Source organism: Nomascus leucogenys, chromosome 3, assembly GCF_006542625.1.
Source record: "Nomascus leucogenys isolate Asia chromosome 3, Asia_NLE_v1, whole genome shotgun sequence".
In the NCBI taxonomy this organism is placed as follows: domain Eukaryota; kingdom Metazoa; phylum Chordata; class Mammalia; order Primates; family Hylobatidae; genus Nomascus; species Nomascus leucogenys.
In genome coordinates this window covers 129,219,436-129,241,400 of record NC_044383.1, presented here as the reverse complement: position 1 = coordinate 129,241,400, position 21,965 = coordinate 129,219,436, and the positions used below count along the sequence as shown (strand labels likewise).

At 38.8% G+C, this 21,965-nt stretch overlaps 1 protein-coding gene across 12 annotated transcripts in view; it reads right to left on the bottom strand.

Moving 5' to 3' along the window:
• AIG1 (androgen induced 1) overlaps positions 1-21,965 on the bottom strand; it is a 313,034-nt gene that overhangs the window by 195,428 nt on the left and 95,641 nt on the right. For 11 of the 12 annotated variants that reach the window (XR_004029374.1, XM_030809771.1, XM_030809774.1 and 8 more), the window contains one exon: positions 15,044-15,145. The exons of the other annotated variant lie outside the window; for it this stretch is intronic. Coding sequence is in view for 10 of the 11 variants with exons in the window: in XM_030809771.1 (XP_030665631.1) it covers positions 15,044-15,145 (102 nt within the window). In the remaining variant the exon portion in view is untranslated. The remainder of the gene's footprint in view (positions 1-15,043; positions 15,146-21,965) is intronic. 12 annotated transcript variants of the gene reach the window in all.

Here is a 21,965-nt window from a genome sequence, read left to right as displayed (position 1 = left end):
TTGTGTTTTTCTCATCCTGCAGCCTCACAATATCTATCAGGGTGATTTGCAGATCATAGGTTTACAATACATGTTTGTTAGATTGAATTATATCAAAGTCCAGGTCCACATGTTGCAGGCCATGCAGAACTCTGTCTCCTACAACTGTCCATGGCCACCTGCATTACAGTTTGGAAATTCTGATTAATTTGCTAACACCACCTGTGCTTTTCTTTCATCTGATCATCAGTGGACTGAGGACAGAAAGATGGTGGAAGGATAGAAATGTAAATGTGACATTCTTCCAAGTTTCAAAAGCACATGCATAAACATTCTTTTAATCACCAACATTTATTGAATGCCTAATATTTGTCATGTGCTGCAAGTTGCTGAGAATAAAAATTAAATAGGCTACAAGGAGAGAATGATTTTTGATTTTAGATATTGAGCTGGCTCCATTTAAATGTGCTATATTGTATATACTTATATTTTTAATTACAATAAATTAAAACAATAATTCTCTCTTTTGATATTTTCATAGAGCCTGGAGATAACTTAGTATTTATACAAGATTGCGTTACTTTTCTAATTCATCGACTTACTCATTTCTTCTCCTCTTCAAATAAATTCTAGGATTGGTTGCTGAGGAAAAAAAAAAAGTAGACAATAGAAAGGAAGGGATATGACATTCTCCTTTCATGATAATCATGTCTAACTTCTAAAACTTTAGTGTAAATCAAAAACAAAAGCCCTGTGGATTTCAGATCCTGTAAGCTTTCTTATGCCTGTTTTCTGATTAATTTTGTGCTGGGCAGTTGAATCCTGCAAATTCAAGACCGAGTTGATGACGTGATCTGAAATGGTGTCATGATATACTTAACTATATCTCAGTTCTGTGGTCCTGGGCTCTAGATTCCTAGAAACTATGTAGAGACTCTTCAGATAATGAATGTGATTCTGCACATAAGAAGAGTGTGCATTCTTTCTTGGAATTCTTTTAATTATAAAGATCTCAACAGGCAATGACTGTATACTGTAAATGTTTAAAACTTCATATTTTCCCAATCCCTCAACATCCCCCACCAACAGGTTATGAGCACTCCAACCAGGTGACCAGGTGCACCAGTGTGATAATGTTGGTACTTGTCACAAGTTCCCATTAGCCCTCTCCTGACAGTGACCTAGTGACATTCAAACACACCAATGCAATCCCCTCACACCTTTTGTTTGTGTATTCTACTCTAGCCCCAAATAAAGCCACTTATCCATGGGTTTTCTCTCTCTCTCCTCTCCCCATCTACCTGGTTGAGCCCACTCCCCAGAGCTCCTATATGGGCCCTATGTGGTGGGGATTGCCATGCCTCTTGTCTCTAAGTCTTGTGAGTATATGTAACAGATCCTTTAATTTCTTATGTCTCTCCTAGTGTGATTTCTGTGGCCATAATGGAGTGATCCTTACAAACTCCAACAAAGAGACCTACTCCCCCATTTATAGCACAGGCAGCCAGGCCTACAGTATCATAACCATTTGAAGAAATAGCGAAAAGTTACAGAAGACATCATCAAGATGGCTGACTAGAGGTACCCAGCATTCACCTCCTCCAGTCACATGTTGAACAGAGAGTCTAGGGGAGAACACTGGAATTCAGCAAAGAAGTGACAAAGCCCCTCTGGGGCATGAAGACTTGGGACAGCAGCATAGACAGGGAAGCAAAGCACCTGGCTAGGATCGGCTCAGAGCCCAGAGAGACCTCAAGCACAGGAAAAAGGTAAGGTGAAGATCCCCAGCAGTCCACATTTCCACGCTGGATGCCTGTAGTCCTAACAAGAGGAGAGCCCCCAGCCCTGACAGACCCTGAGCTACCTGGAAACCATGTGATTGCATTGTTCCATAGAGGAAATCAAGCTGGGTCCCAAGCCTGCAGGACACAGGCTGCCACAGCACATTATCATGTTGAGAGCAGAGCCACCACCAGTGTGCATCCTGCCCTGGGGCCCCAACACCCCTGAATCTCCACATCCTTGGGGTCCCTGGGACATCCACCACATCCACCCAGAGGGATGCAGAGTCATGATAGCAACTGTGCAGCCAAGACCCCAGCATCTGAGCACACACAGTATTCCACACCCTAGAAAACAGGCAGTCTAATACAGTGGGAAGGCTGCCCATGGAAAAGTGGGAGGCAACGCAGGCACTCCTGAGAATCCAAGAGCTGCCTGCCTGAAGCCTGCTGCTGCTGCCACCAGCAACCCCAACATTTGCAGCAGCAGAGCAGGCGCCCCTCCCACAGGACTGTGGATCCGCCTGACCAGGCCCACCACTGATGGCAACCTGCTCCCTCCAGAGCAAAACTGCTGCACACCCACACATGCACTCCAGGGGCCAAAGAACCAGCCTGGTCAAAATATGCCACCACTGGCGACCCCACCCCCTCCAGCAGCAAATCGGTTTTGTGCTCAAGCGCATCCCTCAGGGACCCAAGGACCAGCCTTCCAAGGCTGCTGCCATCACCAGTGACCCTGACCCCTCCAGTGATGACGCCACCCAGACCCACTGTTGTCAGAGAACCTGCCCACTCCAGTGGTAGAGCTGCCATACACCCATGCTCCCTACTGCCGGAGCCCCCAAACTGATCTGCCTGGTGTCTCTGCTCCCAGCAAGGCCGTGCAATAGCCTCTACAAGCAACCACAGCACAGGCCACTGAGGTACTCACAGACACCAATGATGCTGATTAGAGCTGAAGAAATCAGAGACTACATTACTGCCCCCATACTGAACCAAAGCCAAAGCACCCTACCCAACTGCATATTTATGATACATATACATATACATATACATATACATATACAGAAAAACATTTTTCCTTATGAAAGCTACTCCATAAAATCAGAAGAGGCAGTGTCCCACCAGACGCACAGATATCAACATAGGGAAATAAGAAATATGAAAAAGTAAGGAAATGTGATGCCTTCAAAGGAACACAATAATTCTGTAAGTAACAGACCCCAAAGGAAAACCAATCTAAAATCACCTGAAAAAATGCAAAATAACAATCTTAAGGAAACCTGGCAAGATGAAAGAGAACACAAATAGATTCAATGAAATCAGAAAAACAATTCATAATCTGAATGAGATATTTTTTAAAATAGATATCATTAAAAAGAATGAAACAGAAATGTTAGAACTGAATAACTCAGTGAGTGAAATAAAAATAAAATTGAGAACTTCAATAATAGACTAGATCAGGCAGAAGAGTTTCTGAACTTGAAGACAGTTCTTTTAAAATAATCCATTTAGGGAGAATGTGGGGGAAAAAATGGCGGATAAGAGGCAGGACTAACTTGCAGCTCCCACTCAGACAAATCCACGTGTGGAGACTCACATCATGAACTTGCTCCAAGAACTACTGCAGGAACATACCAGGAAAGCCAAGAGAAATCACAGACCCTTTGAAGGAGGCGAATTGCCGCTGCAGGCCCTGTGGGACAGCTGAGGAACTGTGAGTTGGCTTGCTTTCTCAGCTGGGAGGCTTGTAGCCTGGGGCAAGTTCTCAGCACTGCTCACCAGCTGCCTGGAAATAAACTGTGTGCTGTTGGGGGTGGCACAGTGGGAGGTGGGAGGGAGACCTTTTCATGCAGCAGGCCGCATGGGAGCTAAGTGAGGCCTGTGGCTGATGGCTTTCCCTCACTTCCCTGGTGACCTGTGTCACACAGCAGAGACAGCCATAACCCCCCCGGGGAAAATAACCCCCTTGGCCTGGGAACTACATCCTCAATCTCCCACAGCAGCTGCAGCAAGCCCTGCACAAGAAGAGTCTGAGCTCAGACATGCTGAACTCTGTCCCAGCCTGATAGTCTTTCTCTACCCATCCTGGAAGCCCAAGACAAAAAACATAATCTCTTGAGAGATCTATAACCCGGCCCCACTACCTGAGAAACTTCAATGCTTACCCAAAGGCGACCCTAGGGTAAGTTTGTATCCTCCCTATACTCCCGCAGCTGATGCACTCTTCATAGCGCCACCTCCTGGCTGGAGGCCAACCAACACAAAACCAGTGCACAAAAATACAACCAAGAACCCTCACGGAGTCCACTTCTCTTCCCTGCTACCTCCACCACAGCAGGTGCTGGGATCCACAGCTGAGAGACCTGGAGACAGGTCACATTACAGGAATCTGCAGACACTTCCCACTACCAAGCCAGAGGCTGGTAGCTCCACTGGGTGGCTACATCCAGAAGATAAATAACAATCACCACAGTTCGATTCTCAGGAAGCCCCTTCCTTAGGGGAAGAGGTACGGCACCACATCATGGGAGCACCCCGAGGGACCAAAGAATCTGAACAGCAGCCTTGAATCCCAGATCTTCTGTCTGACATAGTTTACTCAAATGAGAAACTATGTCAGTAGTTTCTGGAAAAACAATTCTAGTAACATGACAAAACAAGGTTATTTAGTGCCACCAAAAGATCACAGTAGCCCACCAGCAATGGATCCAAACCAAGATGAAATCCCCGAATTGCCAGAAAAAGAATTCAGAAGGTCAATTATTAAGCTAATCAAGGACGCACCAGAGAAAGGTGGAGTTCAACTTAAAGAAATAAAAAATTGATACAGGATATGAATGGAAAAATCTCCAGTGCAATAGCATAAATAAAAAATAATCACAACTTCTGGAAATGAAGAAATCACACTTAGAGAAATGCAAAATGCACTGGAAAGTCTCAGTAATAGAACTGAACAAGTAGAAGAAACAACTTCAGACCTCAAAGACAAGGCTTTTGAATAAACCCAACTCAACAAAGACAAAGAAAAAAAGAATAAAAAAAAAATGAATAAAGGCTCCAAGAAGTTTGGGATTGTGTTAAATGACCAAACCTAAGAATAATTGGTGTTCCTTAAGAAGGGAAATCTAAATATCTGGAAAACATGTTTGAGGAAATAATCGAGGAAAACTTCCCTGGCCTTGCTAGAGATCTGGACATCCAAATACAAGGAGCTCAAAGAACATCTGGGAAATTCATCACAAAAAGATCACAGCCTAGGCACATAGTCATCAGGTTATCTAAAATCAAGACAAAGGAAAGAATGTTAAGGGCTGTGAGGCAAAAGCATCAGGTAACCTACAAAAGAAAACTTATCAGATTAACAGCAGATTTCTCAGCAGAAACTCTGCAAGCTAGAAGGTAGTGGGGTCCTATCTTTAGCCTCCTTAAAACAATTATCAGCCAAGAATTTTGTATCCAGCAAAACTAAGCTTCACAAATGAAGGAAATATGGTCTTTTTCAGACAAACAAATGCTGAGAGAATTTGCCAATACCAAGCCAGCACTACAAGAACTGCTAAAAGGGCTCTAAATCTTGAAATAAATCCTCAAAATACACCAAATTAGAATTTCATTAAAGCATGAATCTTACAGTACCTATAAAACAATAACACAATTAAAAAAGCAAGTTATTCAGGCAACAAATAGCACGATGAATAGAATAGTACCTCATATCTCAATAATAACATTGAATGTAAATGACCTAAATCCTCTACTTAAAAGACACAAAATGGCAGAATGGATAAGAATTAACCAACCAAGTGAATAGTACCTCACATCTCAATAATAACACTGAATGTAAACAGCCTAAATCCTCTACTTAAAGACAGACACAAAAAGGCAGAATGGATAAGAATTAACCAAACAAGTATCTGGTGTCTTTAGGAGACTCACCTGACACACAAAGACTCACATAAACTTAAGGTAAAGGGGTAGGAAAAGACATTCCATGCAAATGGACACCAAAAGTGAGCAGGAGTAGCTTTTCTTTTCTTTTTTTTTTTTTTGAGACAGAGTCTCACTCTGTCACCCAGGCTGGAGTGCAACGGTATGGTCTCTGCTCACTGCAACTTCCACCTCCTGAGTTCAAGTGATTCTCCTGCCTCAGCCTCCTGAGTAGCCAGGATTACAGGTGCCTGCCACCACACCCAGCTAATTTTTGCATTTTTAATAGAGACGGAGTTTCGCTATCTTGGCCAGGCTGGTCTTAAACTCCTGACCTCATGACCCACCCGCCTTGGCCTCCCAAAGTGCTGGGATTACAGGCGTGAGCCACCACGCCTGGCCAGCAGTAGCTTTTCTTATATCAGACAAAACAGACTTTAAAGCAACAGTAGTTGCTTTAAAGAGGGACATTATATAATGATGAAAGGACTAGTTCAACAGGGAAATATCAAAATCCTAAATATATATGCATCTAACACTGGAGTTCCCAAATTTATAAAACAATTACTACTAGACCTAAGAAGTGAGATAAACAACAACACAATAATAGTGCGGGACTTCAATACTCCACTGACAGCACTAGACTGGTCATCAAGACAGAAAGTCAACAGAGAAACAATGGACTTAAACTATACCCCAGAACAAATGGAATTAACAGATATTTACAGAACATTCTACCCAACAATTGCAGAATATTAATTTTATTCATCAGTACATGGAATATTCTCCAAGATAGACCATGTGATAAGCCACAAAACAAGTCTCAACAAATTTAAGAAAATCTAAATTATATCAAGTACTCTCTCAGGCCACAGTGGAATAAAATTGGAAATCAACTGCAAAAGGAACCCTCAAAACCATGCAAATATATGAAAATCAAAGAACTTGCTACTGAATGATCATTGGCTCAACAATGAAATCAAGGTGGAAATCAAAAAATTCTTTGAACTGAACAATAATAGTGACACAACCTATCCAAACCTCTGGGATACAGCAAAAGCGGTGCTAAGAGGAAAGTTCATAGCATTAAATGCCTACATCAAAAAGTCTGAAAGACTGCAAATAGACAATCTAAGGTCACACCTCTAGGAACTAGAGAAACAAGAACAAACCAAATCCAAACCCAACCGAAGAAAAGAAATAACCAAGATCTCAGCAGAACTAAATGAGGCTAGCCATGGTGGCTGTCTAGGCGCAGTGGCTCACGTCTTTAATCCCAGCACTTTGGGAGGCCAAGGTGGGTGGATCACTTGAGGTCAGGAGTTCAAGACCAGTCTGGCCAACATGGCAAAACACTGTCTCTACTAAAAATACACAATACACAAATTAGACAGGTGGGGTGGTGCACACCTGTAATCCTAGCTACTCAGGAGGCTGAGGCATGAGAACTGCTTGAACCCAGGGGGCAGAGGTTGCAGTGAACCAAGATTGTACCACTGCACTCTAGCCTGGGCAACAGGGTGAAACTCTGTCAAAAAACAAACAAAAAAAACCCCAAAAAACAAAAAACTAAATAAAGTTGAAGTAAAAAAAAATACAAAAGATAAATGAATCAAAAAGTTGACTCTTTATAAAGATAAAAAAAATTGATACACCATTAGCGAGATTAACCAAGAAAAGAAGAGAGAAGATCCAAATAAGCTCAATTAGAAATGAAATGGGAGATATTACAACTGATACCACAGAAATACAAACGATCATTCAAGGCTATGGTGAACACCGTTATGCACACAAACTAGAAAACCTAGAGGAGATGGATAAATTCCTGGAAATATACAACCTCCCTAGATTAAACCAGGAAGAAATAGAAACTCTAAATGGACCAATAACAAGAAGCGAGATTGAAATGGTAATAAAAAAGCTACCAACAAAAAAAGTCCAGGGCCAGACAGATTTACAGCTAAATTCTATTGGCCATTCAAAGAAGAATTGGTACCAATCCTATTACACACTATTCCAAAAAATAGAGAAAGAGGGAATCCTCCCTAAATCATTCTATGAAGCCAGTATCACCCTAATACCAAAACCAGGAAAAGGCATAACAACAAAAGAAAACTACAGACCAATATCCCTGATGAACATAGATGCAAAAATCCTCAATAAAATACTAGCTAACCGAATCCAACAGCACGTGAAAAAGATAATCCACCATGATCAAGTGGGATTCATACTAGGGATGAAGAGATGGTTTAACATTTGCAAGTCAATAAATGTGATGCACCATGTGAACAGAATTCAAAACAAAAAATTACGTGATCATCTCATTGGAGCCGTTCTAGAGGCTGGCTCATCAGCAAAACCCTTCTAGACATTGGCTTAGGCAAAGACTTCATGACCAAGAACCCAAAAGCAAATGCAACAAAAGCAAAGACAAATAGATGGTACTTAATCAAACTAAAAAGCTTCTGCACAGCAAAAGAAACAATCAGCAGAGTAAACAGACAACGCACAGAATGGGAGAAAATCTTCACAATCTATACTTCTGACAAAGGACTAATATCCAGAATGTACAAGGATCTCAAACAAATCAGCAAGAAAAAAAAATCAAACAATCCCATCAAAAAGTGGGCTAAGGATATGAATGGACAATTCTCAAAGGAGGATATACAAATGGCTAACAAACATAGGAAAAAATGGTCAACATTACTAATGATCAGGGAAATGCAAATCAAAACCACAATGCAATACCATCTGACTCTTGTGAGGATGGCCATAATCGAAAAATCAAATAATAATAGATGTTGGCGGGGATGTGGTGAAAAGGGAACACTTTTACACTGCTGGTGGTAATGTAAACTAGTACAACCACTATGGAAAACAGCATGGAGTTTCCTAAAATAACTAAAAGTAGATCTACCATTTGATACAGAAATCCCAATCCTGGGTATCTACTCAGAGGAAAAGAAGTCATTATATGAAAAAGACACTTGCACATGCATGTTTACAGCAGCAAAATTTGCAATTTCAAAAATACAGAACCAGTCCAAATGCCCATCAATCAACGAGTGGATAAAGAAAATGTGATTATATATATATATATATATATATATATATATATATATATATACACACACACTATCGAATACTATTCAGCCATAAAAAGGATTAAAATACTGGCATTTGCAGCAAACTGGATGGAATTGGAAACCATCATTCTAAGTGAAGTAACTTGAGAATGGAAAATCAAACATCATTATGTTCTCACTCATGAGTGGGAGCTAAGCTATGAGGATGCAAAGGCATAAGAATGATACAATGGACTTTGGGGACTCAAGGGAAAGGGTGGGAGGTGGATGAGGGATAAAAGACTACAATTTGACTATAATTTGCTTCAGAGAGAACCTTTTTTGGTTTATCTACTTGTTGATTTTTCAGCTTTCTGTATCTGGATGTTCATCTCTCTCCCAACACTTGGAAAGTTTTTAGCTATTATTTCATTGAATAGGTTTCCTATGCCTTTTCCCATCTCTTATTCATCTGAAATTTCTATAATGGGAATATTTGTTTCCTTAATGTTGTCCCATATGTCCTGCAGGCTTCCTTCATTCTTTTTTTTGTTCTTTATTTCTTTTTTTTTCCTTTTTCATCTGAATGGATTTTTTTTATTTCAATAGGTTTTTGGGAACAGGTGGTGTTTGGTTACATGAATCAATTCTTTAGTGGTGATTTCTCAGAAATCAGATTTCAAATAAACAAAGAAAATTTACAATTAAAGCTGATGAAGTACTAAAAAGAAAAGATGGCAAATAAACAACCTAAAGACGCACCTCAAGGAACTAGAAAAGCAAGAACAAACAAAACCTAAAATTAATAGAAGGAAAGAAATAATAATACCAGAACAGAAGTGAAATAGAGACAAAAAATTTCAAAAGACCAACAAAAGAAATACTTGTTTTTTTGGAAAAGATAAGCAAAACTGACATACCATTAGGTAGACTAAGAAAAAAGAGAGAAGACTCAAATAAATAAAATCAGAAAAGGAGACATTACAACTGATACCATAGAAATACAAAGGATTAGGAGGGGGTACAGCTCAGGGGCAGAGCATTTGACTGCAGATCAAGAAATACAAAGGATCATAACAGATTATTATGAACAACTGTGTACCAACAAATTGAAAAACCTAGAGGAAGTGGATAAATTCCTGGACACATATAACCTATCAACATTGAGCCAGGAGGAAACAGAAAACCTGAGTAGACCAATAACAAGCAATGAGATTGAATAAGTAATAAAAAGTCTCTGAACAATGTAAAGCCCAGGACAGAACAGTTTCACTTCTAAATTGTACCAAACTTATAAAGAAGAACTAACACAAATACTTCTGAAAATATTCCAAAAAATTAAAGAGGAGGGAATTATTCCTAACTCATTCTATGATGCCAGCATTACCATGATGCCAAAATCAGACAAGGACAGAACCAAAAAAATTAAACTATAGGCCAATACCTCTGATGAGCACAGATGCAAAAATCCTCAGCAAAATACTACCAAACCAAATCCAACAGTGCATCCAAAAGTTTATATTTATCCCAGAGATGAAAGGATGATTCAACCTACACAAATGAATAAATTTGATATATCTCATAAACAAAATGAAGAACAAAACCCACATGATTATCTCAATAGACACAGAAAAAAGTATTTGATAAAATTAAATATCATTTACAATAACAACTCTCAACAAATTAGGTATAGATGGAATATACCTTAATACAATAAAGGCCATATATGACAAACCCACCGCTAACATACTAAAGAGACAAAAGCTGAAAGCTTTTCCTCTAAGATCTGGAACAAGATGGAGCTAAAAATGATGAGCTCATAGAAGTAATGAGTAGAACTGTGGTTATTAGAGGTAGGGAAAGGTAGCCAGGAGGGGAGATTATGGAGAGGCTGGTTAGCAGAGACACAATTAGAGCTAGATAGGAGGAATAAATTCCAGTGTTCTATAGCAATATAGAATGAATATAGTTAACAATAATTTACTGTATATTTTCAAAAAGCTAGAAGAGAGGATTTTGAATGTTCTCAACATAAAGAAATGATAAATGTTTGAGAAAATACATATGCTAATTACCCTGATTTGGCCATTACACATTATATACATGTTTTGAAATATCACTCTGTACCCTGTAAATATGTTAATTACACGTATGTTAAAATTAATTTTAAAAGGTACAAGTAAAGGAAAAAAGAATTAAGTAGCTGGTATACAAAGGAGGCAGGGAAACATTTAAATTTTATAGCATATGTATGTGTTACCCATTGAAAATCGAAATAAGCATATACATTTTTGAAAAAAGCTACAAATAAAGCTAATGAAGTACTAAATAAAATGTTTTATCCTCCTACATTGTGACATGTCATTTTACAAAACAAAATAGAAAATATGTGATTGGATAAGTAGTAAAACATATATTTATAAGCTATAAATCTAAATATTAAAATATTTAATATAATATGAATATTCTAAAACTATATTTTCTTGCCTTCATTTCAGCAAAATTACTAAATATGCTATTATAATGGAAAATTTCACAAAATTTTCACTCTACTGATAGTAATAATCTAAAAGATCAACTGAAAATAAAATTATAATCAAAATGTATGCAATTTGAATTTTCAATTAAAATACATACATTAAAATACATGTGAGAATTTTTTTGTTCTTGAGACAGGGTCTCACTCCTGTCACTCGGGCTGGAGTGCAGTAGCATGATCATGGCTCACTATAGCCTTGACCTCATGGGCTCAAGCAATCCCCCCACCTCAGCCACCTGAGTAGCTAGGACTACATGTTCATACCACCACATCCAGCTAATTTTTTTTTTTTTAAGAGACAGGGTTTCACCAAGTTATCCAGGCTGGTAAGAAATTTGGAATGGATTGAGTTCATGTCATTTGTAGGAATATGGATGAAGCTGGAAACCATCATTCTCAGCAAACTATCGCAAGGACAAAAAAACCAAACACCGCATGTTCTCACTCATAGTTGGGAATTGAACAATGAGAACTCATGGACACAGGAAGCGGAACATCACACACTGGGGCCTGTTGTGGGGTGGGGGGAGGGGAGAGGGACAGCATTAGGAGATATACCTAATGTTAAATGAAGAGTTAATGGGTGCAGCACACCAACATGGCACATGGATACATATGTAACAAACCTGCACTTTGTGCACATGTACCCTAAAACTTAAAGTATAATAAAAAAACAAAAGAAAGAAATTTGGAATGGACTTATTTCCATATATTTAAAAATGCTATTTTTAAATTAAATATTAAAAACCAATTAGAATTAAAAGCAAATACAAATTAATAGTTATTAAAACTTTAAATATTATTTAAACAAAGAAGAAAATGCTCATTTATTTGAAATGTCATTTTATTACACATTTTATGAAAATTATTCCTAATTCCAGCATTTAATGTTCATATTTTAATTACCAGTCTAAAGGATCAGCATCATGGTTTACCCATTTTGTATCTATAGTTACACAGATACAGAATTCAAGTAATGTAAATTGTTTAATATTGCAAAATACGCCTCAGCCACCAGGGGCAACTTCTTTTTTCTCAGTAATTCTGGAACTATCAATTGGAACATGAGGAAAACCAAAGAATTGGTCATTAATCACTATTAGGACATAAAATTCCTTGTGAAAGAATCTATTGAACTCATACTATCTCAGAGGATTTGACATATTAACTAATTTATCTTTTCTCTTTCCTAAATATTTGTGTCATTCAATTCCTCCTTGTGTTTCTAAGTAGTATTTGTCTCCAGGAGTAAGAATTTTAAGACATCAAAGTGAATCAAGGTAAAATTAAGAGAGGCAAGTCAAAGTTCTAATGGCTGGATACATGCTTAATAAAGCCATTTGTTCAAAACATTAAAAATTTAGAACCAGGATCCACAAAGGCTGTTATTCATTCTCTGGCATGAAGGTAATATTGTGCAGTTCAGGCCTGTCAACAATAGGCCAAAGTGGCCAAGACTTTAATTCTATAGCACATGATGCAATTATTTGTTGTCAGCAAAGTCTCTTATAATGTCAGAACAAGGTAACTGACATCATTTCACATTCAACTGGAGGCAGCAACTTCAGGAGTCTCCCTTTAATACTCACAATTTGGACACTCTAATTAGAGTTATCTAGGTGATATTACTCTTCCTCATATTTGGAGATGTCACAAAGGATACTATTTGTATAAGAATATGCCTGCCTTTTGGCCAGAGCCTGCTCCTGATTGAGCACATGACAATGTTTTTTGGTGTAATGTTTGAAGTGATGATTTACAAGGCCTATCTCCACTTACAACTCAGCTCTTGGAGATCAGGAATTTCATAATGTCTTTTTCTTAAAAATACGTATCTAATTATTGACTGGTTTATCTTAGACAGCTGAAATACGAAAACAGTTTGAAACTAAGCTTCAAAATACCCTGAAGATGTTTCTCTTCTATTTTGTTAACTTACTGTTGTAAAAACCACACAATGTTACTCTTTATCAAGAATCAACTAATGTTTTGCTTGTTCAGATAAAATGTGGCCACACATTTGAGGCCAGATAGGCCTGGGTTCAGATCCCACTTCTACCATCCTGAGCTACGTCATTTGGGCAAATTATATAATGTTTCTGAGATTCAGTTTCTTCATTTGTAATTGTGATCATTCCTTATTTGTAGTGCCATTGTGAAAATTTAATGATACAATCACTGTAGAGTGCCTGGCACACAGTATATTCCCAAAAAAAAAAAATAGTAGCTATGTAACCGGCAAAGAATTATGGAAATTGGCTAAATTCATTCATCGATTTAATAAATACGTATTGATCCTACTGTATGCCAGACAACTGGGCAAAGTGCTTGGAATTCAAAGGCTGTTTTGCACTAGGAGCTTAACATTTTTGTGGGGATACAGACATGCATAATAGAGATATGAAAGCGCTGTGCAAGCACAAGTAACGGAACAGCTAACTTTGCTTGGGGAGTTAGGAACGGCTTCTTAAAGAAGATAGGAACTAAGCTAGCAGGAATTTGTCAGCAAAGACTGAGAAGGGCATTTGGGGCAGAAGATTGCAAAGCCACGAGTTACGACGTGCTTTTCACATTCAAGAAAAGGAAAAAGTTGGAGAAGGCCATAGTAGCCATGCCAGGCCCTGTGGATGGCTAAATTGAACTGAGAAGACCCAGCTGATGTGTTTGGAAATAGACCAGAGGTGCCATGTTAATCCTTCAAAAGTGTGGCTCTAATTGAACTAAAAAAAATCCAGTTCTCTGAGATGTGCCACTTTTGATGAATTGGCTTAAGAAAGAATTGATCAAAACCCTTCAGTACAGTGATGTTTGTTTGTTAGACACACCACTTTTCTTCAAACATACCAAAATTGGGGGCAGAAGGGAAACTGTTATTTTGTACTCAAGACTCATGATTTCCAGCTTCTCCTTCCCCTATAATTTCTTGTGATGGGCTGCCCTTTCACCAGGAACACCCTGGGACATATTCTAACAACTGCTGTAACCAAAATGTATGCTTCTTAGTTAATAACAAAGTAGTGTTCAATCCCAAAAGCTGAAAGGGAAGATGAGACAAAATTTCACTGCAGAAAATAGATCCTCAAATGTTGTAAAACGATGTGAAAACCTTCCAAAGCACTGGATTTGAAACTAGTGAGGGTAACATCATGGCTAAAGCATCAGAAATAATTAGACTGAGAAGAAGGAAAAGGCCTCAAAGCCACAGGCAAACACCCTAACTTGGGCAGAACCCTATGAGGCAAACAATTCCATTGCAAAAGACACCTCCAAATGCCTGCACAGATCTCTGAGAGAAAGTAACAGCCTTGCTGCCCATCTGAGGGAAACTGTCCAGCTGCAATAGTTACTTCAAACAAAATCCCATCAATGTGAGGTGCAGGTGGAGTGGAGGGCTGGTGGCTGTGTAGATGGGAATCCATCCTTGGGCTCTGAGGACAAGCCTTCTAATGGCACAGAAATTAAATTCATCCCAGAATTGGCTATATTATTTAACACCACTGACACACCTACCTTAATAATCTGTGGATTCATCTACTACATAGTTTGAATAATGACTCAATTCCATGGGAAGAAGTTTCTATTTATATTCAGTAAATATTACAGCATTCTCTAATTTTAATCTCCCATTATAACCTTCCAAGATTTCATGGCTTTTTAGGCAAATTCTATGGAAGTCCTAAATAGCAGATAATAGCCATTTAATAGATTTTTTTAAAATAAAAGAAAGCCGTTTGTTTTAATCCACTCACCATTCCGTGATTCAGCCACCCTGGGATAAAATTATCCAGCAGCTTCGGGTATATCATCTCTCTGTCATAGGCATAAATGATCCAGAACACTGCTACAACAAACTGGAAGGAAAAAGAAATCTTTTATTTCAAGTTCATCGACTATCCACAACATACAATTTATTGGTTAACAATAGTTAAAAGAATCCAACAGAATTTGGAATCTATGATGAAAGACAGATCAGTAAACCAGCTAATGATTGGAAACACAGGTCTAGCTTCATTCCATTAGTAGTAAAAGTTAAGGTGCCTCCTCTCTCTCTGATCTCCCAATTGTGTTCTTTCAGGCAAAGGGATTGGTTTCTGAGGGAGAGATAAGAGGCCTGTTTTCATGTACAGCTCCGTTTCAGGGCTAATTGTGCTGGTTTGATTCCTCTCAAGAGGGTTTAAAAGTTCACTGGTGGTTTTTTCAGATCCCATTACCCACTATCTAGAGTTAGCACACATTCAGGAAACTGCCGGCTATGTCCCTTTTCCTTGAACCCATCATGTGGTTTAAATTAATCTTCACATTCTCAAATTTCCACTTCACCACTAGCAGCATTGAAACCACTGCTATAAAATCTCCTAAAGTCACATTTCCAGCAAATGTATTAATTTATACAGACTAAGCAAGGGCTTTAGCTGCACTGAGAAGCTGGGTCCATGGAGGGTAAAGGAAGATTCCTAATTCTCTTGGAATAACTTAGAAGTTCATCTAGGTTCCAAAGGTTTGTTTTGGCCCAACAGCAACATAATCATCAAAAGAGAGTAGAGTACTCAATGTATTATTTTACCCTTCTTCCAACTAATGGTGAGAAAAGAAGTTCAGATAAAATAATGAATGGCCCAAGGTCTTAACCTTCAGCACTGAATTTAAAAGAAAAAGTGTATGTTTTTGGAAATGTCAAAAAATGTAGCATAGAAAGGGAACCATCCCACAGGAAGAGATACAAGTCTCTGTAGAGTGATGTCTCAAAATAAAAAATGCTACAAAATGGAAAAATACAGCATAAATATTAGAAACAATTTTGACTTCATTTTATATCTCATTCATGCTCCCATATTTTATTAATAAAAATAATAAATAGTTTAATGCCACTTCAAATTGGTGGTTTCGTAGGTTGGTGGAAGAAAAGGCCAGAATGCAAGAGATTAAAGTGGTTGCAGGTGGCAGGTAGGGGCAGTAAAAGGTGACTCCTGTTTCATGGCAGTGGGCAGTGAGGGAAGGCAAAGGAGGTTGGCTGCCTGAGACATGTAACAGGGATTAGGAGGGTGTGTATGATCTTACAAAATAGGAGATCCAGGCAGTATTTTGATTGGCTAAAAGTCAGAGTAAAAGGAGATAGAAAGACAGGGAACGACTGATAAGCGAAGCCCAGGAAAAGAAAGGGATTAGAATTATAAACACAGATTAAGCATTCTTCCCTTTAAAGTGAAATGCAAGCACTTTTGCTGACAGTTGGAAATAGAGCTGAGCACAAAGAGTGGATTTGGGGCACTGCTGTGGATAATGTGCTAGGAAGTCCATAAAATATTTAAAAGGAAGACTGTCAGGAATCAAGAGGACCCCACAGAGATCTAATAACAAGATTTTGTAGTAGAACCAACCAGGATGTTTTCCCAGGCTGTCTCGAGGTCCATGAATATGAGGATTTAGGAAAAAGAGGGTTTAGGAAAACTTGAGGATCCTAGGGATTTTGTAGCACAACGGCTTGGGTAACTGGGACAGATAAAAGGTTGAAAATAAGGGATGCTATGAGATCAGAAGAATGTCTTTAAGCAATTGGCTAGCGTTTCTAAGCTGGTACTTGGCAAGGGGTGGTTACCAATGAATTACATGAGTTATCACACCTAAAGATATTAGTGACAGATAGTAAACACTTAATTAAAGATAGCCATTCCTGTTTTCACTTTTGCTGGACAGATTTGACAAGTGACACCAAACCAATTAGGGCTGATCATGTGCTCCGATGCCAGGGATGCACTGCCAGGCATCACAGCAGTACTACCCCACCCCATGATTCCAGCCTTGCTATTCAAAGTGGGTCGGCAGCACTCATGTCACCCGAAAGCTTTTAAATGTGCAGGATCCCAGGTCTCACTCTGATCTGCTCTGATTCTGCATTTCAATAAGATCTTATGCACATATAAGTTTGAGATGTTCTGCTTGGGGAGGCTCTACTTCAGCCACCTTGAGCCTCCTCCCTTCCCATGGAGTGAAGACATCCCGTGGCCAAGTGGCTTGCCTGTGTGGAGCATGCACCTCTTCCCTTCGAGATCACACCTGGAGTAACTGTGAGCCTGGAATTCCCTGCCCACATAGTCATGAGTATGCCTCAGGGCATTTGTGGACCTCCTCCCCAAGTCTGACCCCGAAGGTAGACTGTGAGATAAATGTGTGTTTGCCTTAATCTGAGGGGTGGTAAAGGCACATCTGTTTCTGGAGGGTGAGGACCAAAGGTTTACATTTGGTCTGGGTGTCCAAACACAGGCAAGAAGCCACTTTAGTCTTGGATGGAGCCACTGATGCAAATCTCTACACCTTTGCCATATAACATAATCTAATCAAGAGAGTGACATCCCATTATATTCATAGGTCTCTCTCATACTCTACAGAAGGGGACTGTACACGCTGGTGCAGCAGGGGATGGAATCTTGGCGTCACGTTGGAATTCTCCTTATCATAGGCTCCTACTGTGTTCTCCCTTTCCAAATTGTTTTGGCTGTTTTAAATCCTTTGCATTTCCATTTAAATGTTAGAATCTCCAATTGTTAATTTATACAAATATCCTGCTAGAATTCTCATGGTGACTGGTGAGAGCTAACATTTTAACAATATTGAATCTTCCAATCCATGAAGATCATTTGTATCCCCTAACTTGGGTCTTCTTTAATTTGTCTCAGCAATGTTTGTGGTTTTCAATGCACAGATACTGCAAATATTTTGTTGAACCTATCCATAAATATTTCATGTTTTGTGATGCTATTGTGGAGAGTATTACATTTTTTACATTCTTTTTTGCTAGTTTATAAAAATGAACTGATTTTTGAATATTGACATTGTATCTTATACCTTTGCTAAATTCATGTAGTAGTTCTAGTAGCTATTTTAGAAATAGTTTTGCATTTTATACTTACACGATCTGCAAATAAACACAGTGTTTTTCCCGTACAATTTTATGCATTTTACTTCTTTTTTTTAATTGCACTGCCTGTGACCTGCAGCAATATGTTGAATAGAAGTGATGGAGAGTGAGCATCCTTGCCTTCATCTCTATCTTAGGGAAAGTGTTCAGTCTTTCCACACTTAAGTCTGATATTAGCTGCAGGCTTCTTTTAGCTGTCTTTTATCAAGTTGAGAAAAATCTCTTCTATTCTTACTTTATTTGGGAGTTATATACATACACAAGGAATAAGTGTTGAATTTTTGAATTTTTTCAGATGGTTTTGTTTCATATCTTGAGACTATCATACAGTTTTCCCTCTTTAGTCTGTTAATATGGTGAATTATATCAATTGATTTTGAAAGTCAAACCAACCTTACATTCCTGGTCATCATATATGATTTTATATATATATACACACACACACACACACACACACACATATATATATATGTACACACACACATATATATGTTTTTACTGGATTCAATCTGCTGATACTTTGCAAAGAATTTTCTTTTCATCTCTATTCATGAAGTATACTGATTTCTGATCTGTAATTTTCTTTTCTCATAATGTCTTCACCTAATTCTGGTAACAGTATACATTCTGGAATCAAAAGGTGAGTTGGGAAGTGTTTCCTCTCTATTTTCTGAAGGGTTTTGTGCAAGATTAGTGTAATTTATTCCTTATGCAATTGATATATTTCCCTAGTAAAGCCATCTGGACTTGCAATTTTTCTGGTGGGCAGATTTGTGAATTCATTTTCTTTAATAAATATAGGGCTATTTGGGCTTCTACTTTGCCTGAGTTGATTTTGGTCATTATTGTCTATTGTGGAATTTCTATATTTCATCTATGTTTTTGAATTTATAAAATTGTTCTTACTATTCCATCATGGAAACTGGCAAATGCTATGAATCAGGTATTTTTTCCCTAGAGAGCCCATTGTTAAATATTCACTAACATATCACTGTTAGGAGTCACTTTCTGTTCATCACAAGTGATCATTCATAGCATCCACAACACATGAGACTCAGTGTGAAGCTTTGGTCAATACTTTGATCCCTATCTTTTATTGAGGGAACTATATGGGTTATTAAAAGTGAAGTGACTTTCAAGAAAGTGTTAGTTACCTTTCTAAGTGTAATACTAGAAGGTCAGGAGGCCCAGCTAACTGAGTTATCAGTCTTCTAAATAATTCTTTAGATATAAACACAGCACAGATGGTAGCTTCTTGGCTTCCTGTACTGATATCCTCCTGATAGTATAGCCATCAGCAAACCCAAAATAAATTTGAACTCTCCTACCAGGGCATGGATATGGAACAAAAATAGTTTCTCTTGGACAGGCTAAGCGATACTGAAACCTTCCACTGTTGTGAAGAAGTGCCTTCTCTGGCCAGGAGCAATGGCCAGCTATTCCTCATCCTACACCTGCTGCTTCTTGGCTGCCAGGAACAGAATACTGTACTTGAACTGAGAGTGGAAGGAGCACAGTCACTTTCCAGTCCTTTAAGCTTTGAGATAAAATACTTGAGTGACAGCTAGTCATTGATGTCTTATTTTAACCCCCAGAACTACTCGGAAATTAATGCCAAAAGAAAACTGGATTCACGGTTTGCTTCTTTTTGAAAGGAGTCTCTCACATGTAGTCTGACAGAAGCTGAAACTTCAGCTTTAGTCCACTTCTAAGAAGAAGCTTTATTGATTAATGGGAAATTCTTTGGAATTGAGTAAGACCAATTAGAATGCAAAGGATGTTGGAGAGAAATTTGCCATGAAGAAGGATAAAAAGAAGAGTCACTTATCTATAGATTGATCTATAAAGGCTGGATAGCATCATCTCAAACATTCACTGTTGAGGGAGGGAAGGAAGGAGGGAAGAGGGGAGGAAATGGATACATCCTTAAAGTCTGCAGCTTCAACTGGATAAAATCCTATATATATTCTGATATGTCAGTACTCACACTCTACCAAATACTGATAGGAAAAGATTTAAATTCTGTTTGGGGCTCTATTACCTTGCTTCCAGATTTCTTTTTCATAACTTACTTTCCAGTCAATTCTTTCTGTTGCAGAAGGGTAATCTTTAGAAACGTTTCCAATGTGATTTCTCTTTGCAAACAGAGAAAGCATGGGCGTGAGAATAAGCTGGGTGTTGTGCATGCTATCTGGCTTCGTCTCTGATGGCCCCCATGCAAAGAGTGAATGTCTCCTTCAGCACGGCCCTAGCCTTCCCACTTTCCAGATCTATGGAATCCTGAGTGTCCAAGTCCTTTCCTTCTGGCTAATTTTCCTCAACCATATCCTCAAATTCAGAAATGCATAGTGAAGCTTAGGGCTCTCTAAAATGCCGCAATCTCCTTTGTTCCAGAGGACAATCAGTTCCCAGGATTCATTAGTAAAAGCATGACATGCAATTCCTCTCCTTAAAATGTAAATCTGTGAGTAATGTTAATTTTTTATGCTATGAATTCTGCCCAAATTATCTTAAAACCCGAATCTCCATATAGAGAATTGCCAAAGCACTTGTTGATGTTATGCTCTTTTTTTCATGGGTTTTAACTATCATCATTTTGGTACATTTATAATTTATCCATATTTGCCTAGATTTCTGTTCTTCATTATCTCTACTGACTGAGGAAGTAATGATAGAATACAAACCCAGCTCCTACAAATGCCTACATGACTTGGTTCCTTCCTTTCTCTCCAACCTCAGCCTGTGCCATGTTCTGTCTTGCTCCTTCAAGTCCAACCAGTAATTTGTTTGTTCCTGAAAATTATTACGCTCTTTCCTGATTCAGGGCCATAGCATTTTCTACTCTGTGCCAGGAATGCTCTTCCCCTCCTTTCACATGGCTGGATTCTCTGTTCTTTCAGGTCTAGCTTAAATAGCACCTCCACATGGAAGCCGCCACTAGACTCTCCACTGTTGTGTTGTCTATTATAGAACCTGACAGAAAACAGGCTCTTGCTGTTGTTGCTGCTGCTCAGTTCTTCCTTGTTCTGTGGCTCCTCTATGAGAAAGTGAAGTATCAGAGAACAGGAATTGGTTTGTCCTGTTCATTACTGGTTCCCCACTGCCTGGCATATGGCATGGATGTGATAAAAATTTGCTGAATAAATAAGGTATATTGCTGTTCCTTGTACATGCCAGATTCCACGTCTCCCACAGGAGCAAGTACCTTTTTACTCCTTTTCTTCCTATTGACCTAAAATTCCTCCTGTATGTTCCCTGTGGATTTCTGTCCTTCTGTATGTAAGGAAGAAATCTCCTTCTTTCCAGGCTACTCTTATGACCCAGCCCTTCTCAGATCATCTATGAGATAGCTCGTCCCTCACCTGCTTAAGTCTTCTATCATCCTGTAATAATCCTCTGGACTTCAAGATCAAGTGCAAGACTGAAAGCTCTCTTTCCTTAAGTCAACCAAAAATTAGGAGAACGAGAAACAGAAGTGAAACTGACGAAACAGTAGGAAACACCCATAATCCAAACATCACTCTTTAAAAGGCTGCCAAGTGTTAGGAAAATTAAATGAGGACATGGGGAGACTCTGATGGAAGAAACAAGATCCTGCAGCTCTCTGGTTGAGTGAGCAGAACACAGAGGTCTTTACAGGTGGCAAACCCTGAAGGACATTAAATGACCCTTGCTGGGAACATGAGGTCTCAATGCATGGGAGCACTGGGGAAATGCTCTGACCCATTTGGCATTAGGGGTCAGAGATGATGATG